Source organism: Harpia harpyja, chromosome 9, assembly GCF_026419915.1.
Source record: "Harpia harpyja isolate bHarHar1 chromosome 9, bHarHar1 primary haplotype, whole genome shotgun sequence".
Classification (NCBI taxonomy): Eukaryota; Metazoa; Chordata; class Aves; order Accipitriformes; family Accipitridae; genus Harpia; species Harpia harpyja.
The window spans coordinates 40,658,266-40,678,672 of record NC_068948.1 but is presented as its reverse complement, the minus strand read 5'-3'; the positions used below and the strand labels follow the sequence as shown (position 1 = coordinate 40,678,672).

Genomic DNA, 20,407 nt, shown 5'->3' with positions numbered 1-20,407 from the left:
GTCATGTGTAGTGTGTGTGTCCCAGCAACTAATAATATCCTGTTTCATCAGCATTCACCCTCTTCTCTCCTTTCTATTATTCAATGATTTTTTTTTTTAATTATTTCTTATAAGAGGCACAAGCATAAATTTCACTCTAGCGCAAAACACTTCAAGTGCTGTTGTTGCTCTGTATGGGGCAGGCTCTGTCTCCTTCCCAGCACTGAAATATCTGGAGCCCAGATTTGTAGTCAAGATTTCAGGCGCATTTTTGTGGCCTCATAGTTCTTATTTAGTTTTTAAAGATAAAAAAAGAAAAACTATTTTAATAATTTGACCTGCATTTTCATCATTTCTAATGTCTGTGGTATCCTTCCAGATGTGTTTCTGCCTGCCCGACCCTCCTGTCAATATTTATTAATTTCATGGCAATCTTTTTAAGTGTGTTTGGAAACAAACAGGAAAAAGTTACTCTAAGGTCAAGAACAAGCCCAGGGAAGCGAAACAGGAACGATCATGCTCCCTACAACAGTTTGTGTTTCTGTAGCTTTTTCTATCTTGCTCTTAAAATGGGCTTTACACATACGGATCTGTAAAACATCCCTGAAGAGGGAAGTTCCTACTCCGGTCCTGGAGGTGAGAGGAAGCACCAAGGCATTAGTTACCAAAATGAATCGGTGAGTCAGTGGTAGAACGAGGAGCTCCAAGGCTCTAACCCCTGTGCAAGCTCTTCTGCTGGAGAAGTGAGACACGGACATCTCAGTCAGAGTGACAGCTTTGGCTACTTAAATAACAATCCACTGGAATAACCTGGGGGATAAATCGTGTTGAAAAACTTGGGACTCTACAGGCAGCAGGACCCGTGAGGTCAAAGTGTCCTCAGCGTGCAAAGTGCTTACCCAGAGCTGTAGCTTTCTTGGTTTTATATGCTTACCAAGTCAGTGTAAATCAAACTCTGGCTAATGATTTAAACCCAGAAACAAAACTTGTTTTTCTCCGAGAAAACCATAGGAGAGGCTACTTGCTTTGTTTTTTTATTATTCTGCCCCATTCGTACAGCTAGAGGGCTGTGTTTATGGTCTACAGCTCTTCAGAAGAGAAGAAACACCAGCCAGAGCTGAAAAAAAGTAAAGGAGGGGGGTGTCAGCTGTCGCGGACGAAGCCTGCCCCAGCGCCGTGGGGAACTGGTGTCTTGGCAAACACGGCCTCTTGTCCTGGGAGTTTCTCCCGGTGGGAACGAAGAGTCTCCCAGGGCCGGGCGCTCCCCGCAGGGACGGTTGGGTCAGGCGAGGCGATCTTTGCAGCCCCCTCGGAAGGGTGAGAAGCTCTATTAAAGAAAAGGCGGCCAAACCCTGAAATGGCAGGAGCACCCCAGCGCCCAAAAGCCCTCTGAGAGGAGCTGGCGGTGGGAGCCTGGCTCGCCGGGGCTCTCGCACCGGGGACAGGAGCCGATCACCGGCGAAAGAGACCGCCGCCGGCGGCGGACCGCGCTCCCTCTGGCGGCGGCGGCGGCAGCGCCGCACACGCCGCGGCCGCCTCATCCCGTCGCCGTCGCCGTGGCCGAGCCAAACCCGGCTGGCAGGGCCGCGGAGCCCCCCTTCCCCAGCCCGGCTGGGTGATCTGGTACCTTCGGGCTGATGGAGCTCCACACCGGAGGATTAGAAATGGCGGGGCCGGGGGGATGTGGGGGGGTCCCAACCGGAGAGAGGGCTTTTCGGAGCGACTGGCGTTGAGTCGGTCCCCCAACGTGGTCCGTGGGTTAGGCCAAGGAGGGTTGGCGTGTACACGGGCTGTGCGGGAAGCAGGGGTTCCTTCAGGCTGGGGAAATCTTTGTGTGGTCCGGTGAAGCGGCCGCGGACGCGTCCGTAGGAGCGCAGCGGTACGTGGGGACTCAGAGTGCCCGGCGTCCCTCGGCTACGTGTCGGAGAGACCCGGCTGCGCTCTCGCGGGCAAGTACAAGTCCGAATTGGCATGTTACGCTGCACGCTCAAAAAAAAGAAAGGTTGGATTTGGTAGAGGGCTTTTACTAGAGAAAACTGAAAAATACGTATCTGATGTATCTGAAGACTTGGTTTTAACTTGCCTCCCAATTGTTCCAGATGTTCCCCAGACGTCAAAGGGAACCAGGCATTGAAACGGCAGAACACGTTTGCTTTAAGAAGTTCTACCTTCGGTATTGCCAAAGAATTAAAAGCCCTGGGTTTGTTTTGATTTTCCTTTCACTAGTAACTTTAATATCTATTAATTGCCTACTAATCTAATTGAAGGTGAATTAGTTCCTTTTTATTCCAGACAGCGTGAGGTTGATGCACATCCTGATCCCGGCTGCTTCCCAATCTCTTCTCTTTGGGTTTGTATGGTACTGAGCAGCTCTTGGAAGAGTGCTACAAGCATTGGCAACAATCGATGCACACCACGGGTAAAAACAGAGAGCTGAGCTCCTCCGCAGAGAGCTTATAGAACTCACCGACTCGGGGCTTCCCTCTTTAGCGCTTCCTTTGACAGAAAGGTTTTGGGGCACGTGAAAGAGTTGAAGGCTGCAGGAGAGGTCGGGAACTGTCCCCGTCTGCTGACAAAACCTCCGCTGAGCAGGGCCCAGCGTCCCCGGGGAGCGGCAGCTGGGGCACAGGCTCTCTGATGCCCCTCCATGGGCCCAGAGGAAGGAAATGTGGGGTGAGGGAAGGATGTGCCTCCGCCCGCGCCCTTCCCTTCCCGCTCTCCTTTCCCTTCTTTTTCTTGCCAAGTGGGAAATCGACATTCAATTAATACTTAACGTGCGGAAAATGCGTTTTTCAGGAATTTATGATACAAATTCAAGATCATTCAAAACGTCAGTATTGTTTCCGTTGCCGCCTCTGGGTGCAAGGGAGTTGGCAGCTCCGAACACTCCGAGGACGAGTTCCTTTGCGCTGGAGGAGATGCTGCTAGAGGCAGAGGCTGCCTGTAGCGTTTTAAGTCTACAGAAGCAAGGAACTGAATTACAGACTGTGCGCAGGCGCCCCGGTTTGACTCAAGTTGCTGGAGTAAAGCAGATACGAGTGGTGTGCGCGGATTTTCTCAGACAGCTTTGATTATACCTGTTTTCTGTGCACCTCTGGTAATAATCAGACTTGAAGCGAGACGAGTCTGTGCGCAGCCGGCCGGTTGTGCGGCAGTGGGTACAGCGTGGTCCCGGTGGCAGGACTTTGCGCAGGAAGTTTGGGCAGGGAACGGTGGCAGTACGTTTTTGTGATGTGCTTGTGTTCGGCTACGTATCTAACATCAATTCCGAGGGTGAGTTTTGGCTTTGTTAAAGTCCTTGGAATAAAAAATAGACGCGTGATGTAGGACAGACGTGCGCCCCGCCCGTTCCTCCAAGCCGCCAGGGGGCGCTCGCGCAGGCGGCCGCCGGCGCGGGGCGGAGGGGCGGGGCCACCCACACGACACACACACCGCGCGCGCGCCCGCCCGCGCCGCTTCAAGCCGGCGGTGCCGCTCGCTCGCGCCTTCCGGTTCCGTGACCCGGCAGTGCAAGCGGAGGCCATGGCCGCCTGCTGAGGTGAGGTGAGGTGCGGAGCGGGGCCGGGGCCGGGGCCGGGGCCGGGGCCGCTCCTCTCCTTCCCTCAGCGCTCCGAGCGGCTCCTTCGCCCCGCAGGTTGGGCCGGGGCGGCTCCTCTCGGCCCCTCTCTGCCGGCAGGTCCCGGCTGTTATTTACACCTCCGGTTGAAGCCGTTCCCAGCCGTCTTCTCTGCCCCGGTGGGCTTCTCGGCGAAGAAGCTGCGGAGGGGTGGGCCCGGGCACCGCGAAGCCCCGAGGGGAGGGTGCTCGGAGCTGTGAAATCCGTCACTGGCTTTCTGGTTTTTGTAGTTGTATTTACTGGAAGTGGTTTTGCAGTAAACCTGTGTTATACTTGCTCTCTCTGTCTCTCTCCAGGCCGAGGACTGACTTTCGCTTGTGAGCTGTGTGCCGTGGTCACTAGTAAGGCCGAGCTGTACCGTTAAGGCCTGTGCCACCTTGCGTCTCATCAGGTGAAAATGAAGACCATTTTAATGGTCGCGGAGAAGCCTTCTCTGGCTCAGTCCATCGCCAAGATCCTCTCGAGGGGTAGGAAAGAAAGCGTGTCTGTTCGGTCCTTCTGCTTGTTGTTCAGCCAGTGGCAGTATCGAAGTGCTCTGGAGTGCCCAGCCCAACTGAGGAGATCAGTGTTAGCTGCCTAGAGGCAAATCGCGCAATGTTGAAGGTTACCAGGTTTTGCTGTAGATGAAGTGAGGTTGAGAAACACCCTGGTCAGTTATTTGGTGGTCTTGGGGCAGCTGCCACCTGGGAGTGGTGGCTTAGGACAGGTTGCGGTTCACAAAAGAGCTGGATGGCCCTTCACGTTCTGTTTATTTTTATGTGCTGATGCCTATTCAGTTCAAGACTAAAGGAATCTGGTTTTGATATTTTATGTAACTGTAGTGTGTGTTGGTACATATGGTTTCTGGAAAGTGCTAATCAAGTAGCAAGTTGCTGTTACGAGATTTTTGAAGCTCTAGTAAATGTTTTATAAATAGTGGAAAATAGAATGAGTTGGTTGTATCTGTACTGGTCTAGAAAACTAGCTGTATTTTCATAAGGATTTCCTGGTGGGAGGGAAAAGATGGAGGAGATAATGGATAGTTTCAGTTGAAAACGAAATATGCTTCAAAAAAGGTCTAAAGTGATAATTAACTGAAATAAAAACTGTATCAATGAGTAGAATTTTGTGATCAGGAAGACCCTAGCTATAAGATCTAAGAAAAAGGGGATGTCATTTCACACAAAATAACTTATTTCAATAGGGTTTTTTTATCCTGTTGATATTTATGGTCTTATTTTCACAGGAAACATGTCCTCTCGCAAGGGACTGAATGGTGCATGCTCTGTGCATGAGTACACTGGATCGTTTATAGGACAGAGTGCCCATTTCAAGATGACATCTGTATGTGGTCATGTCATGACTTTGGATTTCATAGGTATTTGTTCATAAGATATTTTCACTGATATGGCTTGTAGAGCTGTCAAAGACTTCTAATAGGAAAATACTGATCGTGGAAATAATTCAGGAAGAATTTTCAGGAGACAAGCAGAGAGAAAAGGAGGATGAAAGGATCACTTGTGGTCAGCAGTTCTTGATTTTTGTTTCTAGTTCTCTGGCTGACTTCTTGCATGACCTCAGTCATGCCACTTATCTTTTCTGTGCCTGAATTATATCCCTGGAAAATGAGGGGAGATGAGGCTCTATTTGCTTACATGGAAAAGTGTTTTGGTGCTTCAGATGAAAGATGATTAAAGAACGCAGAGTCCAAAAGGATATTCTCTGAAGCATTGTAGTGTATTACTGCAAAATAGAGATCTGGTAAGGATTATGCACAAAGAATCCTGTCACTAACTTGCTTTGAAGTGTTGGACTAGTCATTTGACTACTGTATTTCCTCTAATGATAATTACGAGTTTTATGAGGACTGAATTTTGAGTTATTTACACAGTGCTTTAAAGAGGTACAGTTTCGTGTAATTGCTAAGCAATATTACTAACGGTTACTTTAGAAAAATGGGAATGAACAAAGATAAACAGTAAAACAGACTGCAGTGTGCATGTTGTGTGTGCACTGTGAAAACAAGGAAAAATAGCTCCCACCCCTTGGCCTGATTGATTGATTGTACAACGGAATAGCTCATGTTTTAATTTTAATTTTAATAGCTCATGTGTTTTAATAGCTCGTGTTAAAATTTCTGAATGGTGTGTAGTATTTCTTTCTTTTCTTTCCTATGTCATGCTTCAAAACGGTAGCTGCAATTCACATAAAAAGCTAAGGGGTGCCTTGATATATAGTAAAGCAAGATGTGTTAGGGTAGAAAATTTTCCAATACAAGTTTTGAAAGCCAAGTGTTTTGCAAAGTAATTTTGTTTGTTTGTTTGTTTTTTAAATATATATTTAGAGCTGTACTTAATACACTTTTGCTTTTCAGGAAAGTATAACAGCTGGGACAAAGTGGATCCAGCAGAACTTTTTAGCAAAGCTCCCACAGAAAAGAAAGAAGCTAATCCCAAACTGACCATGGTGAAGTTTTTACAGGTATTCTTTCTTATGAGTAGTATTTGAGAGATATCTTTTTGTTTTGGCATTCTTTTTCTTTATTTCATCTGGAGCATATTCCATCTTCAAGGATTCATTGTTCTTATTCTTCCTCTTCAGATATAAAGCAATGAGACCTATTTTTATCCTGCCAAGAAAAAAGAAGTGAAATTATTTTGTGGTTTTGGAAAGCAATAAAAATTACTAATAAGTTTGAAAGATCAGTGTAGGATTTTGCTATGAATTAGCCTTGCTTTCTAAAAAAAAAAAAAAATCTTAGAAGTTAGCTAGCTTTATTTAAGAACCAGAAGTATAACCCTTTTCCAGCCCTTAGAGTGGGTCAGTGTATTGGGTTTGCGTGGCAAGGTTTTGGTAGGGGGGGTGCTACAGGGGTGGCTTCTATGAGAATCTGCTAGACGCTTCCCCTATGTCCAACAGAGCCAATGCCCGCCAGCTCCAAGATGGACCTGCCGCTGGCCAAGGCCGAACCCATCAGCGACAGTAGTAGTGCCTCCGTGATAACATATTTAAGAAGGGGAAAAAAAAGTTGCTGCGGTACAGAAACTGCAGCCAGGGAGAGGAGTGAGAACATGTAAGAGAAACAATGCTGCAGACACCAAGGTCAGTGAAGAAGGAGGGGAGGAGGTGCTCCAGATGCTGGAGCAGAGATTCCTCTGCAGCCCGTGGTGAAGACCATGGTGAGGCAGGCTGTCCCCCTGCAGCCCAGGGAGGTCCACAGGGGAGCAGATACCCACCTGCAGCCCGTGGAGGACCCCACACCGGAGCAGGGGAATGCCCGAAGGAGGCTGTGACCCCATGGGAAGCCCATGCTGGAGCAGGCTCCTGGCAGGACTTCTGGACCCATGGACAGAGGAGCCCATGCTGGAGCAGGTTTTCTGGCAGGACTTGTGACCCCATGGGGGACCCATGCTGGAGCAGTCTGTTCCTGAAGGACTGCACCCTGTGGAAAGGACCCATGCTGGAGCAGTTTGTGAAGAACTGCAGCCCGTGGGAAGGACCCACGTTGGAGAAGTTCATGGAGAACTGTCTCCAGTGGGAGGGACCCCATGCTGGAGCAGGGGAAGAGTGTGAGGAGTCCTGCCCCTGAAGAGGAAGGAGCGGTAGAGACAATGTGTGATGAACTGACAGTAACCCTCATTCCCCGTCCCCCTGCACCGCTGGAGCGGGGTAGGTGGAGAACTTGGGAGTGAAGTTGTGCCCAGGAAGAAGGGAGGGGTGGGGCGAAGGTGTTTTAAGATTTGCTTTTATTTCTCATTACCCTACTCTGGTTTGATTGGCAATAAATTAAGTGAATTTTCGCCAAGTTGAGTCTGTTTTGCCCGTGACGGTAATCGGTTGAGCAATCTCTCCCTGTCCTTATCTTGACCCGCAAGCCTTTTGCTATATTTTTTCTCCCCTGTCCAGTTGAGGAGGGGGAGTGGTAGAGCGGCCGCGTGGTGCTTAGTTGCTGTCTGGGGTTAAACCACGACAGTCAGTTATCTTCACTCTAGTATAAAAAATGGAGTCTGTCTTCACAACAGATATTTTTCTGTTGGAGGGTAATGCCAGAGGACTCTGTCCTTTAAAACATTTGTTACATGTCTTCCCTGTACTAAGGCAGACAGGCCATCTGAATATAGTGTTTCTCACGCTGCATGTTGAATATTTGATTTAGCAGGTCTATTCGCTTGCTTCCCAAAAGTGGGCAGCGTTTGGCAATGCGCCGTACAATATGCTAGAGTTCTAGGGTCGAAAAGAAATGAGTACATTCCTAAATAAGGATTTTCCTCCCTGCAGAAAGCAGCTTTTTGTCATGGTTAGATCTATTTTATTAATTTTACTGGTTCTTACACTGTCTGAAATCTTTGCCTTGTTGAATTCGCTTTTGCCATTGCCTTTGAGTTTTTTGACTGTCGATATCTTGCTTCTCAAAATTGGATCGTTGGATGCATGTTTTGCTTCTAACAAAAATTTTTTTTTTTTTTTTTGTTTTAAATGATGTGGAAATTAAGGCACAGAAAGGGGAAGTGACTGTGCCCAAGGCTGCACACACAGACTGTGGCAGTTTCAGGAGACTTTCACTGCTATAGAGCTATGCTGATTTTTTTCAGGTCCTACAGAAAAGCATCTCGTAGGCAGACTTCTGGTCCCACGAAGCACAGCTTGCTTCTCTCTCCAAACCACTGTTTAAGTACCTGCAGACTTCTTGTCACTTCTGCTATATTCTTCCAATCCTTTTTACACCAAGTAAATGATCTCTAGTACTTTAAAATAGAAACAAAAAGTATACGGTTATTGAGGAGGTAGGTCTTTTTTTGTGTTGCTAAAGAACTGTGCTAATTTTTCTCACAGGTAGAGGGAAGAGGCTGTGATTGTATTGTCTTGTGGTTGGATTGTGATAAGGAAGGAGAGAACATCTGTTTTGAAGTAAGGTTTCCATTTTTAAGACTTATAATACCATAATATATTTTTCTGTGACATACAATACTATCAGTGTGTTGCTTTATGAATATACAGTAAAATTCAAACTAAGTTGAGTAAAGTTTTAAAGGCATGGAGGTGGAAAAACTCATGTGCTTTTGAACTCTTACAATGTCAGTTAAAGCGTATAAATCAATTTCATAGATGTTGCTTATCTGAGGTGAACAGTAAGGTCTCTTAAATGTTAGAACATTCCAGTGCTTTGAGAATTGGTCTGTATTTCACAGCTGGAGTAGTTATTTTGCTGTTCTTGTAAAACTTCATCTGTATTATCTTTTGTTCATTAAGCAATTAGACACTTTTGAGCAAGAGGCTGCTTTTAAGTGTAGGCTTACTGCAGGAATTTGGACTCTGCTCATAAAAGGTATAGAACTAAAACTTTGGTGTGCAAAGATTTTTTTTTTTTTAACATCCGATTCCCAGAAGTCTACATGAAGGGTATTTTTTGGTTTTTATTTAAAGCAGCACATTTTATCAAGTAATTAAGTTCTTTAATACCACTGTATCATAACGGCCCTGGCAATATGTAGAATAAACCCAGATAGAAACTGATACATATTCACCAAAAGGTGCTGCAGCTGCACTGGTGAATGTCTTTGCACTTAGCTAAGAATAGTGCTTCACTTCCAGCAGTTGCTGTTTAATAAGTAAATCCTTCAGTTTTGCTAACAATACACTTCTGAGTGGATATACAAATACTGCTCTTGCTTATCGGTTAGTGTAATGGCATGACATCTGCTGAATTAAGAAAGTAGTTACATATCAGCAAATAATTTGTGGAGGATGGGGTTTTTTTCTTTAGAGAGAAAAACTGACTTAAGCCCTTACCTTTCAAATACTCTTAAAATATGCTTCTGATCTTCATTAGGTTCTTGATGCTGTTCTTCCTGTTATGAACAAACCTCGTAGCACCGAAAGGACAATTTATAGAGCTAAATTCAGTTCTATTACTGACACAGACATCTGCAATGCTATGAATCACTTGGGAGAACCCAATCGCAATGAAGCTCTTTCAGTGGATGCCCGCCAGGAGCTGGATCTTAGAATTGGCTGTGCGTTTACAAGGTGACAGCATAGATTACAGACAGTTCTATGAAAGGTTCAGGAATAGATCTCTGTCCACAAAATATGTCTCGGAACTCTAGTGCCTAATTCTGCTCAGCACCAAACTACACAATTTTATGCACAGACAAATAAAAATAAATTAAAAATTGTGTTATGGCTTTAACTGAGCTAGGTAAGGTACTATCAGTAGCTATGGTATGGTCTTATTTTACAATATTCTCCCGCATTTCTTTGGGAATAAAAGGATTCAGTGAGGCAAAGTAATTTTGACTTAATTAGCTGTAAGGTGATATTTCTCAGAATGCTTTTTTCCTAATGCCTGAATGATTTAATAGATTACTCATATTTGTGTGTATAAGTTAATGAAAACTTCTGCTTTTCATGGGAATTAGGATATTAATGTACTTGTTCCTGTTTGGTTTTGTGGTTTTTTTTTTTCGCCCCTGTCTTAGGTTTCAGACTAAATATTTTCAGGGAAAATATGGGAATTTAGACAGCTCCCTCATCTCCTTTGGGCCATGTCAGACCCCAACACTTGGATTCTGTGTTGAAAGGCATGACAAAATCCAGTCATTTAAGCCTGAGACTTACTGGGTGTTGCAAGCTAAAGTAAGTTTTACAATACTTGTTTGTATATGAGGAACATATATTTTTACCAAAGAAATACATTTATATTTTCAATTTGTTCATTCATAAATTTGTAGCTGCTGACAAGAATTCACAATGCCTACAGTTTACTCATGTGTTCTCATTCAGTTCACATGAGTGTCACCACTCTCTCAAAAACAGATTCCAGGATGTCAGTTTTGTATTAAAGTGGTTATTGTCTGCTGTTTATAAGAATTCTTCAGTGCTACCCATCTAAGCTTAGACTCAGCCAAAAAGACTACTTAAAATGGTTTTCTTTTGTTCCCTGGGGTCCTTAGACTGACTGTGTTGTTAATTTGAACCCAGGAATTAATTAGGCTGCCAACAAACATTGGCATTGCTGAGTATTGGAATTTTAAAGCAAATAAAATGCTCATTGTGTTAATTGGCAATTGAGTCCTTGGAGTACTTTGGCAGCTTATAGCAGTTTTGTAGCCTTGCTGCTGTCCAAGCTCTGAGAGCAAACCAATATGGTTTTACTGCTTGTGATCACAAGGATTTTTTAAACAAATAAGGGATAGATGGTAAAAAGTTGCCATTTTTAGATTTTAAAATAATTAAAAAAAGATGAAGTCTGGTGTCTACTGTCATCTCTTTTCTGATGTGTCTCACGTGTCATGCTAGGAAGTATTTGGTGCCTGTTTTCAGAGAGTTTTGTGCTCTCTTATATTGGTTGCTTCATATTTATTTTTGTACGTGGGACTTTAAACATGACCTAGTTACAGTTTAATACAAATGACTGATTTTGCTAAATCAAAATGGTAAACTTTGAATTTCTGCCCATTTCAGCCTTTACTGTTCCCAGTACTAAAACCAAGAATAGTTCATCAGTCAACTGCAGGAATAATTCCACTCATTCCCCTCACCCCAAAACTCAAAGTACTCCATCTTTCTTGAAAGCCCCTGTGAAAAAGAGTACAACTGCATGTTTGAAGCACTTGTGTCCTAGTACAGGTATTGTTAGGATTTGTTTGCTGGATTGTTGTTGGAAATGTGCATTCTCACACTTGCAGTAATAGAGTTGATGGGAATTAAATGTTGGGGTTTTTTTGGTCCAATAGGTGAACCCTGAAAAAGAAACTTCTCTCACTTTGGATTGGGATAGAGTGAGGGTGTTTGATCGTGAGATTGCTCAAATGTTCCTGAATATAACAAAGATAGCAAAAGAAGCAAAGGTAAGAATATTTACTAAGTGTCAGTAGAGCCGTATTTCATATAAAGGAAATACCATTTAATATTACATTTGCTGCATATTGGGGGTTTTTTTGTTTTTGTTAAAGAGTGTAGAATATCTATATCTTGGTTTTTACTCCATTCAACTTTGTGTAAATGGGAATAAAAGGCAAGAGATTTTTTTTTTATTGTGGTTCATGTTATGCTAGTGTGGTCATCTCAGCAGAAGCCCTTTCTTAATATTCACTTTGGAAATGATCATCACTCATGATAGGAATTCTTCAGTACTAAACCTGCTAAGAAATACTGTTCAGATCTCTCCAAGCAGACCTCTTATTTCCCATGTGACATTGTATAAATCAGAGTGTAATTACTTAAATGGCAGTATTGCGGCAGTTAAATTTTTAATCGTGTATGGTACAGACTTTATAGCCAATTAACTTCTAATTCTGCTCTTTTCAATACTTGTTTGACAGTATGTTTGGATTTAAGTGCTTATAGCCAGCAAGGTTCGAAGACTGCATGAAGCTTTTAAAAATCCGGACCCTTATAGTTAGGACCATTACTTGGAATAAGCACTAAATCCTTGTAGCGCTGAAAGTATGTGCTCCTGAGGTAAATAGGAAGTAAAGATAGCAGTAAGCTACCTTGCTGCATTCCCAGTTATAGGCCTGATCTAGCCCATAGCACAAAGGCACTTTAGAACTGTAACTTCAGAAATTGGCAAAATTATCTCCGGTCAGATTTTCTAAAGTAAAAACATATTGGTGGTTACTGTTTTAAGAAAACAAAACAGATATGACAAGAATAGATAATGGTAGGTATGCCACATGTCTATTTTTTATTTTATGATTGAAATTATACATCTACCAATTACCAAACTTCAAAACTTTTACTGGGAAAATGCTATTTTCTAGGTAGAATCTGTGAGTAAAAAAGAGAAGGTGAAGCAGAGACCACTGGCTCTGAACACGGTAGAAATGCTACGAGTGGCCAGTGCTGCTTTAGGTATGTGTAAAAGTTCAGATTTCCACACTGTTTTAAAGCAAAATATTTTGGCTTCTCAGCCAAATGAAATAATCAAGGACGTATCAAATATAGTTTGATACCCTCCTCTCCCTATAACACTTCATTCTGGGGGAAGGATCAAGTTTAAAAATCTTGTCAAAAGTGAAATGTTGGGTAAGATCAAGGTGACAGAAGTCTTATGGAAAGGACAAACCATGATTTATTTAAATGGTTGGATAAGGTATACTTTCAGATGTAGCAAACAAATCATAATTGCAGTGATTTTTCTTTCTCCTGTCCTGTCTTAGGAATGGGTCCACAACATGCCATGCAAATAGCAGAGCGTCTTTATACTCAGGGTTATATTAGCTACCCTCGAACAGAAACTACCCATTACCCAGAAAACTTTGACTTGAAAGGATGTTTGAGGCAACAAGCCAATAATCCTTACTGGGCAGAAACTGTGAGTACATGAAGTAAAACTTTGTACTAACAGATCATTCTCTAGTCTGTGTTTTAGGATATATCTTTCTTGGTATATTATGACCTATAGGTCTTCAGAAACAATAAATATCTGTAATTGCTTTTATTTATGGATGTTGTATTGTTATGGATTTGATCTGAAAAGTCTCTTCACCTGCTAAGAGAGACCTGTTGTCCACTTCAGCCAGCCTGTTTTCTCTCTCTTCCTTCACCCAGGTAAAAGCATTACTATCAGAAGGCATTAATCGTCCAAGGAAAGGCCATGATGCAGGAGACCATCCTCCCATCACCCCAATGAGAGCTGCAACAGAAGCGGAATTAGGTATAGGCAAATTGGGTAGTGTTGGAACACTATGTGGGGAAATTAGTTCATTGAGGTATAGGAGCCAGTTTGAAAATCCCTGAGTTTCAACAGAAAATACAATTATTTGAATGGCAGGAAGTGAAGAGAGAGCAGACTTTTATCCTAACTTAAACTTCTAGTGACAGTGAAGTTCAGAGCTGGTCTGCTCTTCAGTAGTTGATCCTAGGGACCATAGTACTGCTAAGAGAAATAGCCATCTTAACAACTTAATGCGTGCTTTCTCTAGGAGGAATTTGCTCCAGCGTAGTGAAATTTTATTGTATTTTTGTGCTTGTAAGTCAAACTTCAGCTGCGTTTTAATCTAGTCTCTATGGTTTGTGGGTTTTTTGTTAAAATGTAACATTTGATTTTCTGTACACTGTGATCCCTCAAACGAGGATTTTAAGGTTATAAGAAATTGTAGTGAATGTTTTGTTTATTAGGAATAGCTGAGATTGTTGTAGAAAAGAGGTAACCTCTGACTTTCATGAATTGGTGAAATAATCTCTGATAGAAAAATAAATGCTTTAAATTTTTGAGTGATTGTATAGGGTACTGAGTGGCTATTTAAGATTTTTTCTTTATATACACAGCAAGATGAAATATGCAAAGCACGGGATTAAGAATTAGAAGCTGATCATAGCAGTGTAACCTTTTGACTATTCCATCTATCTGTAGATTGTGAATAAGGAAACTTTGCTTTGAAAATTATCCTATATTAGTGCTAATAAATAGTATTTTAGAGCGATCTCTTGCAGGACTTCAACCTGCCCAGTGTGGCAGTTGCCACTAGAATCCCATTTTAGGATTTAGATTAAGGTGTGGTCTCCAGTGGCACTAAGCAGCAGATAATTTTATTTTTCTTCATATGTCTTTTCCTTTTTGCTTAAAAAAAATGTCTTTTCTAGTTTACCCTCTCATTCAAACACATTGCAAAACTGGGAGATGGGCTGGCTAAGATAGCAGTCCTTCTCCAAGAGCATCTGCACGCAGCTCATGTCTGTATGACATGGTGATAATATAGGCAGGAAGTTTTAAAAGGGAAACTGGGTGGACTTTTGAATGATACTTTCTTTTACGTACCAGTTTTTCCTGTGATACCTGTGGAAATCTGGTACCTTTTAGTGCAGATTTTATGTAGAGCTGCAGGACTTGAGTTATGTCGGTAAGATGTTGTTTATCCTCAGGTGGAGATGGATGGCGACTATATGAGTATATAACTAGGCATTTCATTGCCACTGTCGGCGCTGATTGCAAGTACCTACAAACCACCATTTCTTTCAGTATTGGCCCTGAACGTTTTACCTGTATTGGAAAAGTGGTAACTTCACCAGGTAAGACTCATCAGACAGTAAGTAGTTAGCTACAGATTTTTTTTTTCCTCATTAATACATTGGATGGATATAAAAGTGAAGCTTTGGGGACAAGTACAATTTTGAAGACATTTTTTGAGCTATCAAGACCAGAGACCATATCTTTGTCTTCATTTCCATACTTCAGTTACAATAGAAAATTTTCATGTAGTAGTCTCAGAGATTTAATACTGCATTTGCCAGTGTGAAGACCTGTCCTTTTGCAGACAGCAAATGCCTTTTGGGGGGTAAATTACACAGAGGCAGATGTTTTTTCTTGGGCCTCTGTAAAAAGAATGTAGCACCACCGCTGAGATTTTTATGGTAAGCACGCCCAATAGTCCTTATTATTTGTATTTCCTTTTTAAGAAACTTCCCATCCGTTCTGGCACTGTGCTTTCATTCAAGGAAAGTGTTTACTTTTTTTTCATATATCAACCTGACTCAAGTCACACACAAAATAGATCTGATGTAGTGTTGTGACAGTGTCTTGTGATACTGTATTTCATCAGTACTTCTAGCCTCAGTTATTTTCTGCATGGTGTGGCAGACAGCCTTTTAACTTTGATCTGTATAACGCGGCCCATGTTAAAATTAGAAACATACACCTTGGCCTTCTGAAAGCTGTGAAGATAAGCTCTCGTTATTTTTGTTTGTTTGTTTGTTTACCTCCAGGGTTCACAGAAATTATGCCATGGCACAGCATCCCATTAGAAGAGAGTCTTCCCCACTGTGAGAAAGGAGATCTTTTTCCAATTGGTGAAATAAAATTGCTGGAAAAGCAAACCAGTCCTCCTGATTACCTGACTGAAGCAGAACTTATCACTCTGATGGAAAAGCATGGCATTGGTAGGAACTTGCTTAACTTGCATTATCCCGTAATACATCACCAGGAGTGCAAAGAGTCTGAATCGCTCCTCTGAACTATCTCTGTCGGTAATGACCTTTCAGTATTCATTTGAATAGGTACAGTAATAATCTCTTTTTCCCTTCAAACCACAATGCCTGTAGCTCCTCCTAGCAGGTGGTAGATTGTCTCTTCCCCCACATTCCTGTCCCTTTCTTATCCTTATGCCTAGTTTCTGGCCAAAGCAGTACCCTTTCATAACACATCCTTGTCACTTCTCTGTCAGAAAGAGCCGATGTTGCGTGGAAGAATGCACCTCCCCATTCTTCGGAATGATTTCTTGTCTTTACAGCTTGCTTCAGCTTTGCTGGCTTTAATAGTCCTTATATATCTTATTATACAATTTACCACAATATTACTTTTTTTTTTTTTCAGTCTGACTTGTTTCCTTCGATGCATTTTCATAAATTTGTCCAGTCAAAACAAACATAGTCTCTTACTCCACTGTGTTTTTCCAGAATAAGTGATTGTGAGAATAGATGTCTTCCCGATAGTAATTCCTTGGAAGAGACGAAAGGATTAAGGTTAAACCATATGTTTCAGACTTCTCAGAATTGCAAAGAAACATAACTTCCTCTCTAGTAACTCTTATCCACTGGAAGCTGGGTAACAGTAAAAAGGTATCTGAATTTTAAGCAGTCTCAGGAGCCTTATAATTTGATGTAAAACCAGAGAAGTCAGAATTGAGTAATTCGATGAAAACTTTGTTTTGTTCAGGATGGATATATTGTTTTCCTTTGTGTGGCAGGAACTGATGCAAGTATTCCAGTCCACATTAACAACATTTGCCAGCGAAACTATGTCACAGTGGAGAGTGGTCGGAGACTAAAGCCTACAAACCTTGGCATTGTTCTGGTTCATGGTTATTACAAAATAGGTCAGTTAAATGCTCTTCCGTTTCCATCCTCCTCCCTTCTTTTCCCTTCACTATCTCAAGGGCTGTTGTCACTGTGTAAGTAGCATTTCTATCTCAAATGATGCATCTAGGAAAGTATTACTAATTCCGAGGACTATAATAATTAAAACTTGTTTGTTTATTTTGATGTCAGTTTATGTACGGATGGATTCCTACCCCCATTTTTTGATCTTTCATTGCTGCTTCTCTCTTGCTGCTGTCTCTGGTTTTCTGTTAGATGCAGAGTTGGTTCTTCCTACGATCCGCAGTGCTGTAGAGAAGCAACTCAACTTAATAGCTCTGGGTAAAGCAAATTATCATCAGGTCCTGGAGCACACCCTTGACATTTTCAAAAGGAAATTTCACTATTTTGTGGATTCTATTGCAGGTAAAACTTTCCCTACAATTACTTAATTGTTGCAAAGATGCTAGTAGAAAATACTTGTATATTAGGTTCCTTTCAGAGGTTTAGGCTTGCTGAAAAGTTGTGCCAGGACTGGAAGTTTCCAGTCAAAATAAGTCGCTCTCCAAAAGAAAATGGACTGAATCATGGCTCCAGAACTCTACTTCACATTCATTTTGTGACAGTGTGGTGGTAAGTTTTCAAAAACTTCAGACTAGCTGAAGGTACTTAACCTTGTGTGTTTGTGCATGCTCAGTGCAAAACACTGTGTATTTAAAAAGTCTTCATAAACAAGGAAGAGCATTGTGAATAACATATTTTAATTCTCACTTCTTCACCAGTCTTGTAGATGATTTTGTGCAAGGTTTCCTTTTAAGAACTAGAATTCTAACATAAATGTGATTATCTCTTTCGCAGGTATGGATGAACTGATGGAGGTGTCTTTTTCACCCTTAGCTGCCACGGGTAAACCTCTTTCCCGCTGTGGTAAATGCCATCGTTTCATGAAGTATATTCAGGTAAGTTCACCTCATGCTTGGAATTTAAATTTCACTTGCTGAGGGGCATTGAGCTAGAAACCCCTTTTCCACTATTGAATTTGGATTCAAATGTGGTTGTCAGGAGTGCTTTTCTAAAACAAAAAGATTGATGGAGTTTTTCCAGAGGGAGCAAACTAGAGAGCAGCCCCAGTTGGATTTACTGCAAGTTTTGAACTCTATCAACACTACAGTTGTTCAGGGGATTTGTATTCTGTTTCCAGGCCAAACCAAGTCGTCTGCACTGCTCTCACTGTGATGACACCTACAGTCTCCCACAGAATGGTACCATTAAACTCTACAAAGAGTTGCGTTGTCCCCTAGATGACTTTGAGCTGGTGCTGTGGTCGTCTGGATCCAGAGGAAAGAGCTACCCACTCTGTCCATACTGTTACAACCATCCTCCCTTCAGGGACATGAAAAAAGGTAGGAATTCTGTAAACATGCAGGGTCAACCTCACTTGAAATAAATTAGGTGCAGTCTATACAGTGTGCTTTTTAGTAGTTTTTAATCAGTTGCTTAGTATAAAGTGCCATTCAAATTACATTAGATACCTAAAATTCACATCAAACTCACTGACCAAAATTTATTAGTTAACTCATTTCTGAATACCTTTTTTTTTCTTTATAAAAGTAGTAAGAAACTAATTTACAGGCATACACAGTAGGTGACCTTCGTAACACTCAGTATGCAGTGAAAGACACTGAGATTGTGACACCTTGCACATTGGAGTATTCTTGGAATGGATAGGTCTATAGATTAAGACCAGGCCTTGAGAGTGTTTTGATACTGAGATAGATGGTGTGTCAAAAGCTGTTGAAGGATATAAGAGGGGGTAAAAGTTGCAGTTAGTTTGGTAACTGTGAGAACAAAAGTTACTTAAAGTAGTGCTTTGAAGTTCTGACTATCAGGAGCTTTTGGGCATCTTTTTACTACCACCTTTTAATTAAAAATGTCTTGTACTACAGTGTATAGTGCAAGTATAAAATAGCAGTTAGTTAGGAGCCATACATTTAATTGAAGACATAGTTAGTTTTCATCACTAATGTGTCCAAACTGCCTGTACTGTACAGTGGCAGTATCTGGCAATTCTGAAAGCCATTACAGAAAAATTTTTGAGCAAGAGATTATTCTGAATCTGTGAAAAGGCAAGTTGCAGTTTGGGGAGTGGTTCCATTCTTTCGTGATTTAGAAGACCTATAATATACTAAGCTGTCTTTGACTTCTGTGTCTCACTTCATCCAAACTGGGTAGAGTGGGTAGTGATATAAAGGGTTCCTTGTGGTATGGTTTTACTCTTCTTCCACCAGGAATGGGCTGTAATGAATGCACCCACCCCACGTGCCAGCATTCGCTTAGCATGCTTGGAATTGGGCAGTGCGTTGAGTGTGAGAATGGGGTTCTGGTGCTAGACTCGACGTCAGGTCCCAAGTGGAAGATGGCCTGCAACAAATGCAATGTGATTGTGCACTTCTTTGAGAATGCCCACAAAGTCCGAGTGTCACCGGAGACCTGTGACTTGTGTGATGCAGCCCTTGTGGACGTAGATTTTAACAAAGCCAAATCTCCTCTACCTGGTGATGAGACCCAGCATTCAGGCTGCATATTCTGTGACCCTGTGTTTCAAGATCTGGTGGAGCTGAAACACGCAGCCATGAGGCACCCCATGCACCGTGGGGGACAAGGAAAAAGGCAAGGTCGAGGAAGAGGTAAAGGCCGGAGGCCTGGAGGAAGACTCAATCCAAAGAAACCCAAGGACAAAATGGCAGCTCTGGCTGCTTACTTTGTATAATGGCTACACAACAGAAAAATAAACTTCTTATAAAAATTTGTTTCCCTTTAAGTTAATTTTTAAGTATTTTTTATCTTTACTGCTTTCCTGTTCTTAGAAAAGTGAAACACCTTAGATTGTTGTATGCCTTGATTTAAGCACAAAACAAATTCTTCTGGATGATCAGTTAGTAACTGAGTAAGCCTTTAAGCTTTTAATTGGAATTCATTGGCCCAAATAGAGCTCAAAAACAGTAGGGAGACTCAAGAAGTCTACCTAGACTGTTACCTGTGGCTGATAGAAAGCAAATGAAATTTCCCTGTTCTGCGATTTCTGGGGCCTTTGTCAGCAATACAAGTGCCAGGAATGTAAGAGCTGATTAAGATCAGTGTTATGGTGCTGTAGTCTTTAGGTGTGGAATTAGACTTGTTTCATCTGACTTTGAATCTTCAAAAATAGTAAATGATTAGTAGCTGTCAGATTTTCAAATTACATTTGCGATAGCAAGAACGCTACTTCAAATCTGTCACTCTGCTGCGTAAGAAAATAATGCCAAGAGACATACAAAATGGAAATTACAAATGTGAAGGGGAATATCTGCCACGAGCAGTGATTTCCAAGTTATGGTCTGTGCAGCCAAGTTACTGTCTTTTGGTCAATGGGCCCCAGTTAAATAAGATCTCCTCCTGCTGCTGGAGGTCAGATAGAATACCCCTGCTCTACTCCTCCTCTGTGTTCACATAGCTGATCATACCTGATCAAGTACAGTTTGTACTGCCTGTACCCCAGATTGTCATTTCAGTGTTGGTTAGTTTTGTTGTCAAAAGGAGGGTGTCCTCATGTTTTTATATGGAGCTGTATCTAACTGCTGGGTGCCACATTACAAAATCTAATTGTACAAATATATAATACTCTCTCCTTTCCTTCCATGTGCGCATAGCTGATCATGTCTGGTCATCTGATCAAGTACAGTTTGTATCATCTGTACCCCCAAAACAGTTTCAGCGCTAGTTGTGGTTGGATGGGAGGATGCCATCGCAGTTTTACATGGTGTAAAGGCTACTGCATTTGAACACAGAATATGCAGAGAGCAACTTGACACGTGATTCACTGGCAACAGAAAGTAAAGACAAGTCCCTACAAAAGGTAATGTACAACTCTGCTGTTTTAATTGGCACAGCGTGTGCATTTACTGAACAAGAGAATATAGACGAAACACCACAGCCCCAAGCTTGTTCCTCTGATCAAATGTTTACACAGTTACAGCACAAACATGAGCTGTGTTT

The 20,407-nt window shown here is 42.1% G+C and overlaps 1 protein-coding gene across 2 annotated transcripts; it reads left to right on the top strand.

Moving 5' to 3' along the window:
- Positions 1-3,427: 3,427 nt before the first annotated feature.
- On the top strand, positions 3,428-19,193 carry TOP3B (DNA topoisomerase III beta). Of its 2 annotated transcripts, none has more exons than XM_052798043.1 (18): positions 3,428-3,517; positions 3,892-4,062; positions 4,821-4,952; positions 5,949-6,055; positions 8,408-8,482; positions 9,405-9,601; positions 10,054-10,210; positions 11,311-11,424; positions 12,340-12,430; positions 12,739-12,893; positions 13,130-13,235; positions 14,444-14,590; positions 15,284-15,457; positions 16,264-16,392; positions 16,649-16,798; positions 17,231-17,331; positions 17,574-17,775; positions 18,661-19,193. In XM_052798043.1, the coding sequence occupies exons 2-18, from the start codon at positions 3,993-3,995 to the stop codon at positions 19,140-19,142; spliced, it is 2,589 nt and encodes an 862-aa protein (XP_052654003.1). In that variant the 5' UTR covers positions 3,428-3,517; positions 3,892-3,992; the 3' UTR covers positions 19,143-19,193. The 2 variants fall into 2 exon arrangements, with proteins under 2 accessions (XP_052654003.1, XP_052654004.1); XM_052798044.1 differs by having other exon boundaries at positions 3,431-3,522.
- Positions 19,194-20,407: the final 1,214 nt, after the last annotated feature.